A 14,274-nucleotide genomic window follows, 5' to 3' on the forward strand; every position below is an offset into this window, starting at 1 on the left:
ACTCCCTCCCCAAGGCCTAACTACTGCCGCGCTCCCCGCAGGGAGGCACCAGGAACCGCCTGGACTCCCGCTCCCGCCGCCGGACCCGTCCCGTCCCGCCCCACTCCGCTCCGCTCCAGCGCCTTCCCCAGCCCCCGACTAACCCCTCGTTCCCCGCCGCCAACGGTCGCCGGCCAATCAGAAGGCACAACCGGCCGCGCTCCCGCCCCCACTACCTGCTTCGACCCAATCGGCGCGCGGCAGGGAACGGCTCTCTTGACCAATCAAAGCGCACCCCGGGCAACCAACCGCCAACGCGCGCGCAGGGGATTTAAAAACGCCAGCGGTCTGATAAACGGTCAGCGGGCGGGCGGGGAGCGCGCAGGCGCATTGCAGCGCGGTTGCCATGGCAGCGCGGGCTGCCGCCACCTCAGGGCGCCGCCATTGCTGGGCCGGCCCGGGCCGTGGGGGCTTTCGTGGGTTTCAAAATTAACAGCTACAGCCGCGCCCCCGTCCGGTCCTGCTGGAGCCTCGCTGCGGCCTTGGCCTTTCCCACCCAGTGTACTGGGGCGTGGGCCACCCACAACGCCCAAGGCTCGGTTAGGGCCCGCACCCAGGCAGACGCCTGTGACAACGTCGAGGCTCGGTGGCTGGTTGGAAAGTCCATCACGGGGCGGCCCCCGCCGCAGCAGTACAGCCCGGCTGCTTCACCCCGATCCCGGCGGCCACGTGCTGCCCGGGGTGAGCATTCACCGCAGGACGGCGCGTTGCCCGTCGCACACCGGGCCAGGAGGAAAGCGCGCTGCAGGCCGCGCAGCGGCCGGCGGACTGGAGAGCCGCCGCGGTGCGCATCGGTTACGAGAGCCGCAACTGCCGGCCCTGCGCGCACGTGCCGGCCCCGCCCCTCCCGGTCGGCGCGCGCCGCCGGGGACCCGGAAACACTTTCCCTCGCTGGGGACAGCTCAGCAGCGGGTGCGCGGCGGCGGCTTTGCCTCAGCTCCATCCCCAGCCCTGGCCTTGGTGCCCGCCGCTCCCCGCGTGCTCCACGGCCGCCCTCTGGCCGCCGCCCCGTCGCCGCTGTCGTGCTGCTGCTTCGCCGCCGCCTCCTTCTCCTCATGAAGCCCGTCGTCGTCTTCGTCCTCGGCGGGCCCGGGGCGGGCAAGGGGACGCAGTGCGCTCGCATCGTGGAGGTGAGGGCAGCGGACCGGTCGCCGGGGCGGGGGTGGGAGGCTACACGTCCCGGCGTGCCGCGGGGCTCCGGCTGCGGGGGTCTCTGCGGGCGGGGCACGCTGGGAGCTGTAGGCCTCCCCCGGTGGGGTCCGTGTCTCTGCTTGGGGTGGGCTTTTAGGGGAGCGTGTCCCCCTTCGCCCGGCGTCTCCCTTGCGGTCTGGGCTCTTGTCTAGCCTCGATCCGCCCCTTGGAGGCGATAAAACAGAAATAACTGACCCACATCTCCCCGTTAGCCGGTGAGGCGGCGGGGGCAGCCCCCGCTCCGGCCCCTGTCAGCCCCCCAGGGCCCGGCCTTTTTCCTTCTCCTGCCTTTTCTTCTGGGACACCCGCTTGGGGTTCGGAGGCTGCCCCAGTGTGGCCTTAACGGCAGCGGTCCGGGCGGGAGCACCGGTCGGCGGCTGCGCCTTGGCGGAGGGACGGGACCGCCTGGGCGGCCCTGCGGCCCGGCCCGCCTCGATGGCTCCGTACACGTCTGCGTGGCCACGCAGGTGACTGCGGCGGTGCCACCCGCACGCCTCGGGCTGCCGGTCTTGTGGGCTGGGAGCGGAGGCGAGGCGGTTTACAGTGGTTGGGAATGCATTGACCTCTAACGTACAGGGTCAGGGTCTGTGTCTTCCGAAGCCTGTCCCCTAAACGTAAGAGCTGGCGCAGTCGACGTTGCAGGGTGTTGGCTTTCTGATCCGGTGCCATGCCATCTCTGTAAACTGTGAAAGTAAAATGTTAAAACTAGAACTAAAATTTTGTTCTATGACAGAGTGTGATAGAGGTCAAAGGATGTCCTGACCCCGTAGATGGTTAATCGTGTTCTCTCTTTTCAAAGAGACTAGAACTGACAGTATAGGTTGAGAAGACTTTCACATTTTCAGTTTTCTAAATACATTTTCATGTCCTTTGAGATAGTATCTTAAATAAGGATAGTGAGTGGTCCATGGTGTAGTACTGTCCTTTCAGAAACAACAGCAACAAAAGATGCAGGGATTGTTCCACTGTGTTCAGGTGGATAATTACAGAAGTAGTTAAGGCTAAATGCTTCCAAATGTGTATATGTTTGATTTCAAATAGCTTTTTTTTCTTTTATTTTTTTTCTTATTGAAAGCCATGTAGGATCAAAGTTTATCCATACTGTCACTGAAATAAATGACTAAGAACTGTAGCAATGCCCATATTTCTGAAACTACTGGTGGAACAAAAAAACCCACAACTCCTGACACAGGCACGTTTTGTGTGTCGTCTATTCTGGTGATGCCCTGGCAGCACTGTTAGTTTATCCACACTGCTGTTATATCCCAGTCCTCAGTGTTGTGTTGTATAACTAAGTTATGCAAATTTGGTCCAGACTGAAAAATGCCATTATGACTTTGGCTCTGAAGGATTTTAACCTCAAATTACAGACTTTGTTCAAACTGGCTTATTCATCAAATTAAATTGTGGAATAAAAGGTTCATAGTGCTCATAAAGCCTTTTTGGTAAGGTCAGATTCTGCCCCTGGCACATAGCAAACAAATGAGCTTAAACTGTAGGGGAATCTTGTAGGCTGTCATTAACGCCTTTTACCAAACCATTAATGTAGCCTCAGGGCTGAAGTACCTTGTGTGGCCACTGGCCTATGTTTAGAAGTATATATGCCTTTGGCTTGATAGACTAATAAAATTGGATAAAGACCACTTTATTAGGAGGAGTTCAAATGAGTCATTACTACTCAAATTGTATTTGCAGCTAAAAATGAAAGAAGGAAGTTAACTTTGCTTGTTATTTATTTTCTTTTTGCTGTTGTTTATTTTCTTTTCTAAGCCTGGAGAGGGAAATCCAAATACTAATAATAAGTGTAAATTTGCTTTAATTCTGCTAATCCTGTTCAGTGCATGGTAGGAAGTTTATTGAAGTCACTGGGCCGACAGCAGAAAGAACTTGGTCCCTCTGACTGCAAAATGGGTGGCCTTCCTGCTCGCTCCGACACCTCTACAGAAGCCACTGGCTAAACTTTGAGGGAGAGAAGGTCTGAGGTAGTTGAAGGGAGAGTTGGACTGATGTGAGCCTGCTGGAAAACTTTAGGAAAAGGCAAAGTGAACAGGGAAGTATGGATGGAACGCAGAGCGCAGCACCTTCTTTAAGAGCACATCCTTGGCCTGGCCCCTGTCAGCCCCCAGAGAGCCCTGGTGCAGGCAGTTGAATAGCCTGTATGCAATCAATGCTGCCTGTGGGTTGAAGGTGTGTTTTTGTTTGGATTTTAAACCCTGTTGGCAGCTTGCCACACAGAAAAGGGGCTGTAGCTGAGTAATAATAAACCTCATTCATCCCTGTTGTAAATGGACTGAATAATATTGGTTCCCATTTGGAATGAATCTGACCCAGTATCTTGCTGTAAATCTGAAGTTTGTGCTGAACAAAAAGTCAGTATGAGCTATAAATATTTCTCAGTTGCCCTTCATACTAGAGATTTAGGACAGAGCACATCACATGTGGAAGAAGTCTCGCTTTGGTGAGGTGAGACCTTGTATGATATTAGCATTGAATGATTTTAGTAACAAACCAAGGGTAGCTGTGTTTTGTAGAGTGAAGGGGGTATTACGTACTACCTGGGAACGATTTCTCAAAGAAGCATTGTAATTGTTTTGCTGACTATGCTTTACATTCCCAGAAAAGGGAGGTGGCAATAACATGTTGTAGGTGAAATATGCATTTGTTAAGTACTAGCCTAAATCAGCACACGTATATTGAGCAGTTATGGAGTCGCTCATTCTGGAGAAGACGTGTATTCATGACCAAAGTGTAGAAATTATTTGAGGGAAGAAGATGCAATAACAGGCAGAAATGGGTATTGACACAGCGTACAAAAGGGAACAGCAGGTAAGCGATTAGGTTTCTTCAGCTGTCTCCTCCAACCTTATCTGCGAAGATAAACTGGGCTGGTTTTTGCTGATATGGAGGGAAGACTCATGTGCATGTTCCACAAACTCACAGAATTGTCACTGAAATGCAAATGCAACAGAACTGCTGCTCTGGACCAGTTCCTCCTATTTAGGAGAGGATGAAGCAGAATTCCCTGTTAAATTCTTATCCTCTCCCTTCCAGTTCTGCAGATTAACTCCTGAAACCTTCCACAGCTCTGTTAGGTGGAGCTTGCCATCATCTGGGACTTTGCGTAGCTGTCATGTGGGGCAGAATATTCCAGCAGGTAGTTGAATGAATGATATCATTTGAATGCAGGTTCTTGCAATCAGCTTCATGCTTTCACAGTGTTTGTATCTTCTCTGACTGTGAGATCATTACATGTGTGTAGGACAAAATGAATGTGTTTTATTGCTGACTGCTGAACTTTGCTCATACAATGGTTACAGTAAAGTCAAGGAAAAAACCCCGTGTTCCTCAAATCTGCACAAAATGTGTTTTCATGTACTTAAATTTTAAATCCTTGCAACCTTTGCCTTAAATGCAAACCTCTCTCTTTGGTGAGGGGAATAACAACTAAATAATTTGGTTTTATTCCAAGTGAGGTTTGAGTTGTATTTTGTTTGTTTGTTTTGGTAAGGTGATTCTGTAGGGATTTGGGGTATGCCAGAAATCCCTCTCTGTGTACCTAGAATATAATTCACCTCCACCGCAGCCCTGTCCTGTGTGTTCGTGGTTAAATCTAAAATTCCACAAGGTGGGATGCTGAGACTTCTCCTCTTATAAAAGCGTACATTAATATCCAAATGGAAAAGGCTGTTAAGTTGCTTTGGGATATATGATAAGGAGATTTCCTAGGGTGAAGAAAATAATGCAAAGAACTACTCATTGTATTAGAAACACTCTTCTGAATGTAGCGGTGGATTTAGGTTTTGCTATCATGTGTTAATTGTCTTCGGGAAGTCTGCTAAGAGACAGCGTTAACTTCCTTGAAATAAAAATGTTTTTAAAATTGTTTGCTTTAAACTCAATTTCTGAAATATCTTTCAAGAGTGCCAAGCATTAGTAGTCTACTTAGCCTTAAGTTCTCATAGTTGTTTTTTGGAATATAAGTTTGTGTTTCTGAACTTTGGAGGTTTGTGGGGTTTTTTTGTGTTTTTTTTTGTGTGTGTGTTTTTTTAAAAAAAAAAAAAAAAACCCAAACAACACAAAACATTGTGAGTGATCATTTAAGTCTACCCCCTGAAGATTTATCCCTATGTGCTTCCATTTTGCAGAACACTGGGCATTGAATTTTGGACTTTCCCAAACATACTGGGTGCCTTTTATTGAGCTCAGCGTTCCTGAAGCACTGGGATGCTCTTGTTTGCCCTACCCTCCCTTCCCTGAGGGCACTGTCAGTGGGATCTCCTTTGTGCGTTTTGTTTTGTTAATGTTTTTTTTTTGTTTGTTTTTCTTCCCCCAGAGGCAAGAACTTATTTCAAACCAAGAAATTGTCTTCAATTTTTTTTAATTGGAATAAGCAGACAGAAGGTCTATTACTGCATTATAGTTTATATATTAAATTAAAGTTTTAATTCCGTGTGCTAATTGCTAATAGGACAGACAAAAGCTTTTTAGGTTAAAAAAAAATGAAGGCTGCAGGCTTTAAACAGTTCTATTTTTATTTTAACTAGATCTTAAATGGTATATGTAGCAAATTTTGGTTGTTTATTAATGTTGCCCAAGATATGATAGGTCAGAACTAGGGTAATAAAAGTTTGTATTTTATTTGTTCAGATCTCAAGCCCTGTGACTTTCGTTTTCAGAGTAACAGTGATAAGCCAAGATAGGAGTCAAGGTCAAAGCAGTAATTTGTGTTTCTCTTGGTTTTTCTTGGCTTTTGCTCGCTTAAGGAAGTCTCAAGCTGTGTGTTTAGTGGAGAGATGTCTTGCTGGACCACACAGGGCTGAATCAGAAATAAACCTTGTGTCCCTCGAAATCTGGCTGTGTAAGGAGTCCCAACAGCAGCTCCTGCACACTGCTGATCCTTTCTTACGGCCTCTAGAAGGCTGGTAGGGCAGACCTCGCCTTATTCAAGTGTGACACAGATATGACTCGTATTTTCAGTTGTATTCCTTTATTGTATTTACTGAACACAAAGCATGTTCTGTCTGCGGAGTGGAAGTTGCAAATCCTGGCCGAGAGAAGGAAGCTAGAAGTGGCAATAGGACAGGGGAGAGAAAGGCATCCCAGAGAGCCTGCAGTCTTGGGTTGTACTTTGGAGATGTGGAGCATCTGCTTGTGTGTCCCAGCTTGTCCTGCTGAATGGGGACTGATTTACCAGGTCACTGGGAGACAAATAAGCAAGCAGTGTTTTGCTCTGCTCTACACAGTACTGTTAAGTGCTGTTCCGAGTAACACCTCTGTGGTGGGACTGGTGGAAACTTGAGCTTGCCTTTCCACCTCACTGTTTTTTGGGGTGGGGTTTTTTTTTTTTTTTTGAAAGCAAAGGAGGAAGATTTCTGCAGTGGTGCTGAAGACAGCTGATTTTTATCTTTTTCATTCACAGTTAATTTCTGTGAGAGTCTTGGATTATGGTTCTCCAAATATAAAAATAGTTTTAAAAATAATGAGATATAATGAGAATAAAAAAAAATGCTTTAAAAAGTAATAGCAACTTACTGATTTAATCTTTTTTCTTCTTATAGAACAGCATGACAGTCTGCTAGCATAGCAGAAAACATTATCTCTGGAATAAGTTTTAGAATGGTTAATTCTATATTTTCTTTTTTCGTCTCTGTAGTCTAAAAATCTGTCCAGATTTTAGGTGCTTGGCATCCAAGCATTTGGAAATTTTTTTAACCTAGTTTCTATTTCAAGTCTTCGTTTCAGTCTGATATTATGAATCTAGTATATATGCGTCCTTCAAGAACTGGAGAAACTGCTTTTTCATTGTTGGCAGCCACAGTCCTGCTCCCTCTCTAATTCTGGAGGAGAAGAATTAAGCAGTAGTTGCAACAAGTCACGTTCTGGGGATTGCATCAAGATGTACTTGGCACTGCTGAAAAGCCACGTTGGCACGATGCAAACCTTGGCAAACCATGGGATTCCTTTGCCCTGGTTTTTGTACAGTTACATCACAGTCTCTTTTGTGAGCTTTTGGGGCTGTGACGATTTGCTCCAATTCAGGACACTTGCTGAGGGTTTATCTCGCTTAAGATGAAAGAAAACTTTGTGCCCTGTACTCACTGATTAAAACTGGCAAGAGTAGCGTGAGCACCGCATCTCTGAAGCCTTCTGTGTATGGAGCAGCAGCCAAGCCTTTCTCCGTGCTTGTTTGCATTTTTTGAACCGACATGTTTTCTTTGGCTCTTGACTCAGTACAGTTAACAAATAGATGTTTTGCCCCTGAAAGAGAGATTTGTTTTTCTTATTGCCTGGTTAATCCATTCTGAAGATTACTTTTAAATACAATTTACTATTATCTAAAACAAGTCTATTTATACCACAGCACTTTAAAACACTTCTATATTTTACTTCCCTGTTCAGCTGTTAAAAAATATTTTAGTTTGCTGTTGCAAAAGACAGAATTCAAAAAATTGACTCAATTTCATTTTCATGCATGAAAAGGAAAATGCTAAGGAAAATTAAATGGTTTGGTAATCCTCTAAAACCGAAGGGATTATATTTTCCTCCTGTTTTCTCCTTTGTAGAAACTTGGTGTTAAAAATATCATCATTCTTTAACTTTAGCAAGAAGAACCACATGTTAATTTAGGGTACAGCAGAGTATGGTTTCTTGCTTATAAGGAAAGTTTTATTCTGGCTTATGGCTTCTGTAGTTCATAGTTAATATTTAGATTAGCAATTAAATAGGCATATCCAAATGCAATGCATGTTAAAGCAGGAGTACGGTGACCTTATAGAGCGTGTTTGTGGAGCTTTTTCTTCACAGTTATTTAGAGCAAAATCTTGCTCCCTTTTTTTTTTTTTTCCCAGCTGTGTAGAGTTTTGGAGATTTAGGTAATTATATCCCTGCTTAAATTGTGACTATGGCAGAACTAACTTTCCACGCTTTTGTGGGTGAAATTGGAAAGCAACTAAAATATTTTTAAAGTCCCTTAGTGGGTTTTGTAATATTTCAGTCGTACTTAGTCCAGTAGCCAAGTTTTTAAATCCGAAGTTCACAGCCTTCTAAAGTGTGTAGTCACATTATTATGCTGTTCAGACACCCTTTTTGAAATTTGCTTTGGATGTTGCTGCAGCCAAGCTGATAACCCTGAAGTTTTTTGTTGCTTCTTTTGTTTTGTGTAAAAACTTTAGGATGAGTATGTATAGGTGTACTCTGGATGTATAGCTAGCTTAGGTAATCACCAAGGATATGTCTGTCTTGCCTGTTTACAGACTATATTTGGTCAACGAGCATAGTACACTTGCTTAGTTTTCTTCTGGTGTTAGATGAACTGAGAAAATGATTTTGTGCTCTGAAATTTCCTTTATAACAATGCATTTCTCTTTGGTAAGAGTATATTCGTATGTTTGCACTAGGTGACTATTTATGAAGGTAAATGCTTGAGAAATTAAAGTGTAATAAATACCTTTGGTATTTTGCATTAGCAACTTTTTTTAGATGTAGTTTGCAGTGAAAGACAAGATTGATCGTGTTTGCTGGTTTTCTGCATACTGGTGTCAAATTGATAGATTTGGACCTGATGTCTTTGCTGTCTTTCTGTTTACTGTACAAGGTGTGACACAGGGTGGCCGCAGTGTAGCTGTTTACCTTCATCTGCCACATCATCGTTATGAGAAGGCACTAGCCTCTGAGTTTGTCATGTTCATCCCAGGGAAGGAGGTAGCAGGGCCAGGCATGTAGGGCTGGGTTTGGAGGAGTGCATTTGTAGGACTGTTGGTGCAGCTGCAGTGTTAGATGCAGAGTTAAAGTGATTTGACCAAGGTAGAGGAGGAAGTTGGTGCCAAAACCACAATGGGAACGAAAGGATTTCTGACTTGTGCTGCGCTTGAAACATTCTTCAAGCTCCAAAGGACTTGGAGTCACCTCATGTGCTTTTCTTTAAGTAGGTGGTCAGATAAAATTACAAACCTACTGCATAAACATAGCAAGGAAAGGTACTATCTCAGCTTTTTCACTTTGTAAATCAAGACTTGACCCAGTGACTGATAACCACTTACAATTTTTAAGTAGTCGGAACTATTAGGATGGGGTATATAGCTTGTATCTAATTTGGTGATTGTTACACATCTCATTGCACAGTGTAACACTTCAGGAAGTGCCTTGGAGACTTTGAGACAGTCTTATTTCCAAACATGACAAAATTACCTTTGAAAACAGTACATGAATACCTGACCAAAGCCCTGTTCGGCATTTTACCCAAGAGTCTCTCTACTGCTCTGCTTTCTGTGCATGAAGAGTATGCTGTATTGCCAGATTACACACTGAACATGGAATAGGCCTGTCACTGGCAAGATGTTATTCCCTGTATTTTTCTGTTGTAATGCGAAGGTAAGTGTGGTTGTCACTGTTGACTGATGTTAACTTGTACTAATTCAAAGGAGTCTGTGCCTGTTTTGCACGTTTCAGAAATATGGCTACACGCACCTTTCTGCTGGTGACCTCCTTCGAGATGAACGAAAAAGGCCAGGATCACAGTATGGAGAACTCATTGAGAACTACATTAAGGAGGGGGAAATCGTACCAGTTGAAATAACAATCAGCTTGCTGAAGAGGGTGAGGAAAGGACTATTTCCTTGCTTGTTCATGCTTGCAGACTAAGCAAAGCGGTGGCCGTATTCTGGAAGAATTGCCTTTCCTCCAGTGTGAGTAGTATGAAATGGCAGACACGTAGGTGTGCATTGCGTACTGGACTTCTCTTAGCAGTTACTTATGTTTCTTTCTGGCTAGTTGGAGGGCAGTAGGTGATGGTCGCTGATACCTGGGGATCTGTGAGAATGGATTATTTTTATCTTATTTTTATAGTAGCTCTAGGGAAATCAGTGAAAGTCTGTGTTTCTTATTTCCCTTAACTAGCTTTTGGACCTCTTGGTCAACTCAGTCATATTTCATTGGAGGGTAGAGGCATTAAAGGTACTAAGTTTCTGTAAGTTTTATCAAAATAGATAGCCAGGAGAAGAGCACCTGCTCTGTGGAAGGAAAAGCTCCAGCATTTATAATTATTAGATGCCCAGGAAAACATCCAGGAAAACAACCAGAGTATCTCCTTTAAGACAGAAAAGGCTTCTGTTGCTCATGGTGCTAAGTTTATGTGGAGTTTTTTCCATTAAAATTAGCTAGAACAGGGATGTTTGGGCATCTTATTGTGTAACAGCACTCCCCAGTATCTTGTAGAAAATCAACTTTAAAGCTGGGATTGTGTTTTGTGACGTTTTGAGCTTTATGAAATAATGAATTCAGTTTGAAAGAAGGCTATATTGGTGCATCGGTGAATTAAATAGCATGCATCGAAGGTGAAACAAAAGTACATTTTGTAAATCTGCATTAATCCTGAAATAAATGCTTCTCAGCTTACCATGTCAACATTTTGGGGGTAATTTAATAAGAGTAGATAAATGGCTGTATGTGCAGGAGATCATGAATTGAATTCTCTTTTATCAGGCTATGGATCAAACAATGGCTGCCAATTCCCAGAAGAACAAGTTCTTGATTGATGGATTTCCCAGGAATGAAGATAATCTGCAAGGCTGGAATAAGACTATGGATGGGAAGGCGGATGTTTCTTTTGTTCTCTTTTTTGATTGTGACAATGAGGTAATGAAGTGTGTTATTTTGTAACTTCTCTTCATGCTATATTGTGAGAATCATTCAAGAAGAACAACAAAACTGTCAGGTAGTGAATGGACTAGTGTAAGGGTACAAAGGTAGCTTGGGCTGTGAGTTTCAAGGATTTTTTGGCAACTTGTTTTTGCAAATGAAAAGCTGTGTGTTTTTGAAACAGCAGGCAGCTAATTCTGCTTGGTATAATCATGTGCAAATAAATGATGTTGAGGAAGTACTTGGGCAATTGCATTCTTAAGGAAAATTTATAAAAACTGTAAACATACAAAATTATTTGGTTATTTTTCAGAAAAGCGTTACTCTATTTACTCTTAGTAACTGTTGTTTAGCCCAAAATGAACTTTATAGCAATGTCTGCTTTAATTCTAAAGTGCTAGCAGCAGCAGTCTTTATTTTCATAGTTATGAGCTGTGCTATAGGTTAGCTAGTAATCAACATTTTATTCAGCAAGTCATTAGATTACAAAGGCATTTTGACAGTGACACATTATATTAATTTAACAAGTGCTGTGATATACTGTCTTTTTTATGTGTCAGTGCCCTTGAGGCATAAAAACCCCAGCACCTTAAGCTGACTTTCTTCCTTTTCCCCAAGTTCATGAGAAATGTTGTTTACTTTTTTTTTTACTTAATTGCAATTATGTTTTAATCTCAAAGAACAAGTGAGGGGTTATTTTTTTTTCTAGTTAAAAACTTAAATAAGATTAAATTATTTTTTTCACTTGTTGGGGTGTTAATTTTGAGTTTCTAATTTTTTTACTAGATCGAAAAATAGACAACAATGCCTACATGATCTTCTGGATTTTTGTTTACTAGGGGTGTACTTTGTGGGAAAACATAATTTTTAACCATTGTCCTCTTGCATGAGTAAGGTAAATATATACATGAAGTGTACATGTGTCAGTGTTGCTTACTTTCTGTTTCAAAACTTAGTTCACTGGGAAGCTTTTAACTATGGTTAGTTCTTCAGGTTTTACTTAGATATTGATTTTTAAGTCTTTTATAGCAATGTCAAGTCAAGTAAGAATATTTTAACTTAGTATGTAGCCTTACAAAATTCTTGGGAGAACACACGGTGACTTTCAGTGCAGGCGTATGTTAGTAGTCTAGTTTGATATGCTGCTCTTCAAACAGTCAACACATCCTTGAAAATCAGGTAATTTTCTTCTTTAAATGTCTCAAGTTGGAGACCCTGTTGAACCACAGAGCTTGATGTTACTTTTATTTCCACTGACCCCAATCCCATTTTAAGACCCCTCATTTTAATAAACTGATGAAGCATAAAACTGTCTTTCTTTTTCGCTGGAGAATCTAACTTTCCCTGTGGATTCTGGTTACATCTGCCAGATCTGGACAGTATTTTTTGTCAGGCCTATTTAGATTTTCAGGACTTTTGTTTTGTTCCTTCTTTCACAATAGCACCTTGTGTTCTTGGTTGTGATCATCCTTTTGATGTTTTTTGTAGATATGTATTGGCCGCTGTCTTGAAAGAGGCAAGAGCAGTGGCAGGAGTGATGATAATCGGGAGAGTCTGGAAAAGAGGTACCATCTTCAAAACTTTTCAGTTTTCTTCTGTTTATGCTTTACCATGTAATGCTTTTCCCCCCTTTGCTTTCTCCTAGAATTCATACGTATTTGCAGTCTACTAAGCCTATAATAGATTTGTATGAGAGAATGGGAAAAGTCAGAAAAGTGGATGCCTCTAAATCTGTTGATGAAGTAAGTATATAAGCCAAAAAACCATGGGGATGACAGTGGCAGGGTACGTATTTTTAGCATTCTTCTGAGATGTGCGTATCTGTGGTTAGTGTGCTAGTTAAGCACTGATGTGTACTGCTGAAGGCAGTTGTGGAACTCTTGTTTTGACTCTTGAAGAACTGATTGAGATGTGAATAACTTTAATAAATCAGTTCTGCTTGAATGTGAACAGGACTAAACACATTTTTAGTGTTTCTGTGTTTAACAGTGTCTTTTTCACTTTCACTTGCTTTCGTTTTTCTGAAGTAGTATTGCTCTTCTCAGTTACCTAGAATTGGTGCCAATTTCACTATTAAAGAATTACAGTGAATGTTCTAAGAAAAAACCTATATTTTTTAAAATACTGTCAATTATTGTTGTGCTGGTTTAACTTGAAGTATCTGTTTGACTAACACTTCATAAAATTAATATTATTCTCTCTCTTTTTAGGTTTTTGAAAAAGTTGTACAAATTTTTGACAAAGAAGGCTAATTCCCAGCTTGAAAGTTCATTTAAACTTGTGCTTGAATCTTGCTTAAATAGCTGCTACTGCAGTCCACTCTTTGTAATTGTTTTAAAAGATTTTTTAATTGTTTTTCACATATCTAATGATGATTGTAAAAGCAGTTAATTACAAATGGATCTGTTTTTTAAATAGGAAATAATTTCTTGTGGCTGTAGTATACAAATTTCAGGGTTCTCCATTAGTACAAGTTCAGTTACTCACATGGCAAAACCACAGTTAAAACATCTCTCTGAAGAGACTATTTATTCTATCACAGTTCTGTGCCTGTCGTGGGCAGCCCCTCTTATTCCTTGTTGCCACACACCTATTTTATTTTTTATTTTTTTAAGGATCAGCTAAACAGCAGCATTAAGCAATGAGGGACCCGTGTGCCCTTGTTTGTTTTTTGGATGCTTGGACCAAATTAGCAGATATTTTTTTAGTATAATTTTGTCACGAAGTTCCCTGTTGTCCCCAAACCTGAATTCTCTAAGTCAAGCTAGAGTTACTATGAGAATCTGTTTTAGCAGTTCTCACAAAACTGTTTAATATGCTGTTCAGCAATAGAAATACAAAGTACTTAATGGAAAGTGGTGCTTTCTTATAACTCTGGATGTAAACTGTCTTGTAAGTTCTTGAGTACCTGGATTACAAGGCCCTGGGCTTTAACCTTGTCTTAATTTGCAAAACATTAAGAATATCATTTCAGTCAGGTCAGTATTTCCATATGCATTTATTTTAAATAATAGTTATATTCTGAATTACAGCATGGTCTTCACAAGATGGCAAAACTCTTAAATAGTGTACAATAAGCAAAAGCTTCTAATAGTTCCGTCTTTTGTAACAAGTGGAAGGGATTTTCTCTATTATTATTATTATTGAAATACTGTGTTGCTGAATGCTTTAAGGTTTGTTAGCTGGGGAAATATTTTTATGGTTAAACTAGTGAATGTATTTCCCTAAAATTGTATAAATTTAATAGCTGTTTGTTTGAAAAGATTGTAAATTGTTGCACTTCTGTTATAACGAGCTGAGGGGAAGATACCTGCAGAAAAAAGTTCCATTCCCTTAAACAAATTGGGTCCTGCTTCATCATGTTCTCTTGAATTAGCCAAGTACAGTCAGCAGCAATAGCTGGGATAA

At 42.0% G+C, this 14,274-nt stretch overlaps 1 protein-coding gene across 2 annotated transcripts; it reads left to right on the forward strand.

The window, feature by feature from the left end:
- The first annotated feature begins 1,071 nt into the window (after window positions 1-1,071).
- Window positions 1,072-14,002, forward strand: CMPK1 (cytidine/uridine monophosphate kinase 1). Of its 2 annotated transcripts, XM_086462068.1 has the most exons (6): window positions 1,072-1,169; window positions 9,679-9,825; window positions 10,711-10,863; window positions 12,355-12,431; window positions 12,512-12,608; window positions 13,077-14,002. In XM_086462068.1, exons 1-6 carry the CDS (start codon window positions 1,095-1,097, stop codon window positions 13,116-13,118), a joined length of 591 nt encoding a protein of 196 aa, XP_086318194.1. In that variant the 5' UTR covers window positions 1,072-1,094; the 3' UTR covers window positions 13,119-14,002. The 2 variants fall into 2 exon arrangements, with proteins under 2 accessions (XP_086318194.1, XP_086318195.1); XM_086462069.1 differs by lacking the exon at window positions 9,679-9,825.
- Window positions 14,003-14,274: the final 272 nt, after the last annotated feature.

The sequence above is a fragment of the Leptosomus discolor genome, chromosome 3, assembly GCF_034619465.1.
Source record: "Leptosomus discolor isolate bLepDis1 chromosome 3, bLepDis1.hap2, whole genome shotgun sequence".
Taxonomy (NCBI): domain Eukaryota; kingdom Metazoa; phylum Chordata; class Aves; order Leptosomiformes; family Leptosomidae; genus Leptosomus; species Leptosomus discolor.

Bases quoted from the DNA above. Each gene is read 5' to 3' on its own strand.
- CMPK1 (XM_086462068.1), top strand. From the start codon at position 1,095: ATGAAGCCCGTCGTCGTCTTCGTCCTCGGCGGGCCCGGGGCGGGCAAG. The intron at 1,170-9,678 runs GTGAGGGCAGCG...TGCACGTTTCAG, and splicing joins AGTGCGCTCGCATCGTGGAG to AAATATGGCTACACGCACCT. The intron at 10,864-12,354 runs GTAATGAAGTGT...TGTTTTTTGTAG, and splicing joins TTTTTGATTGTGACAATGAG to ATATGTATTGGCCGCTGTCT.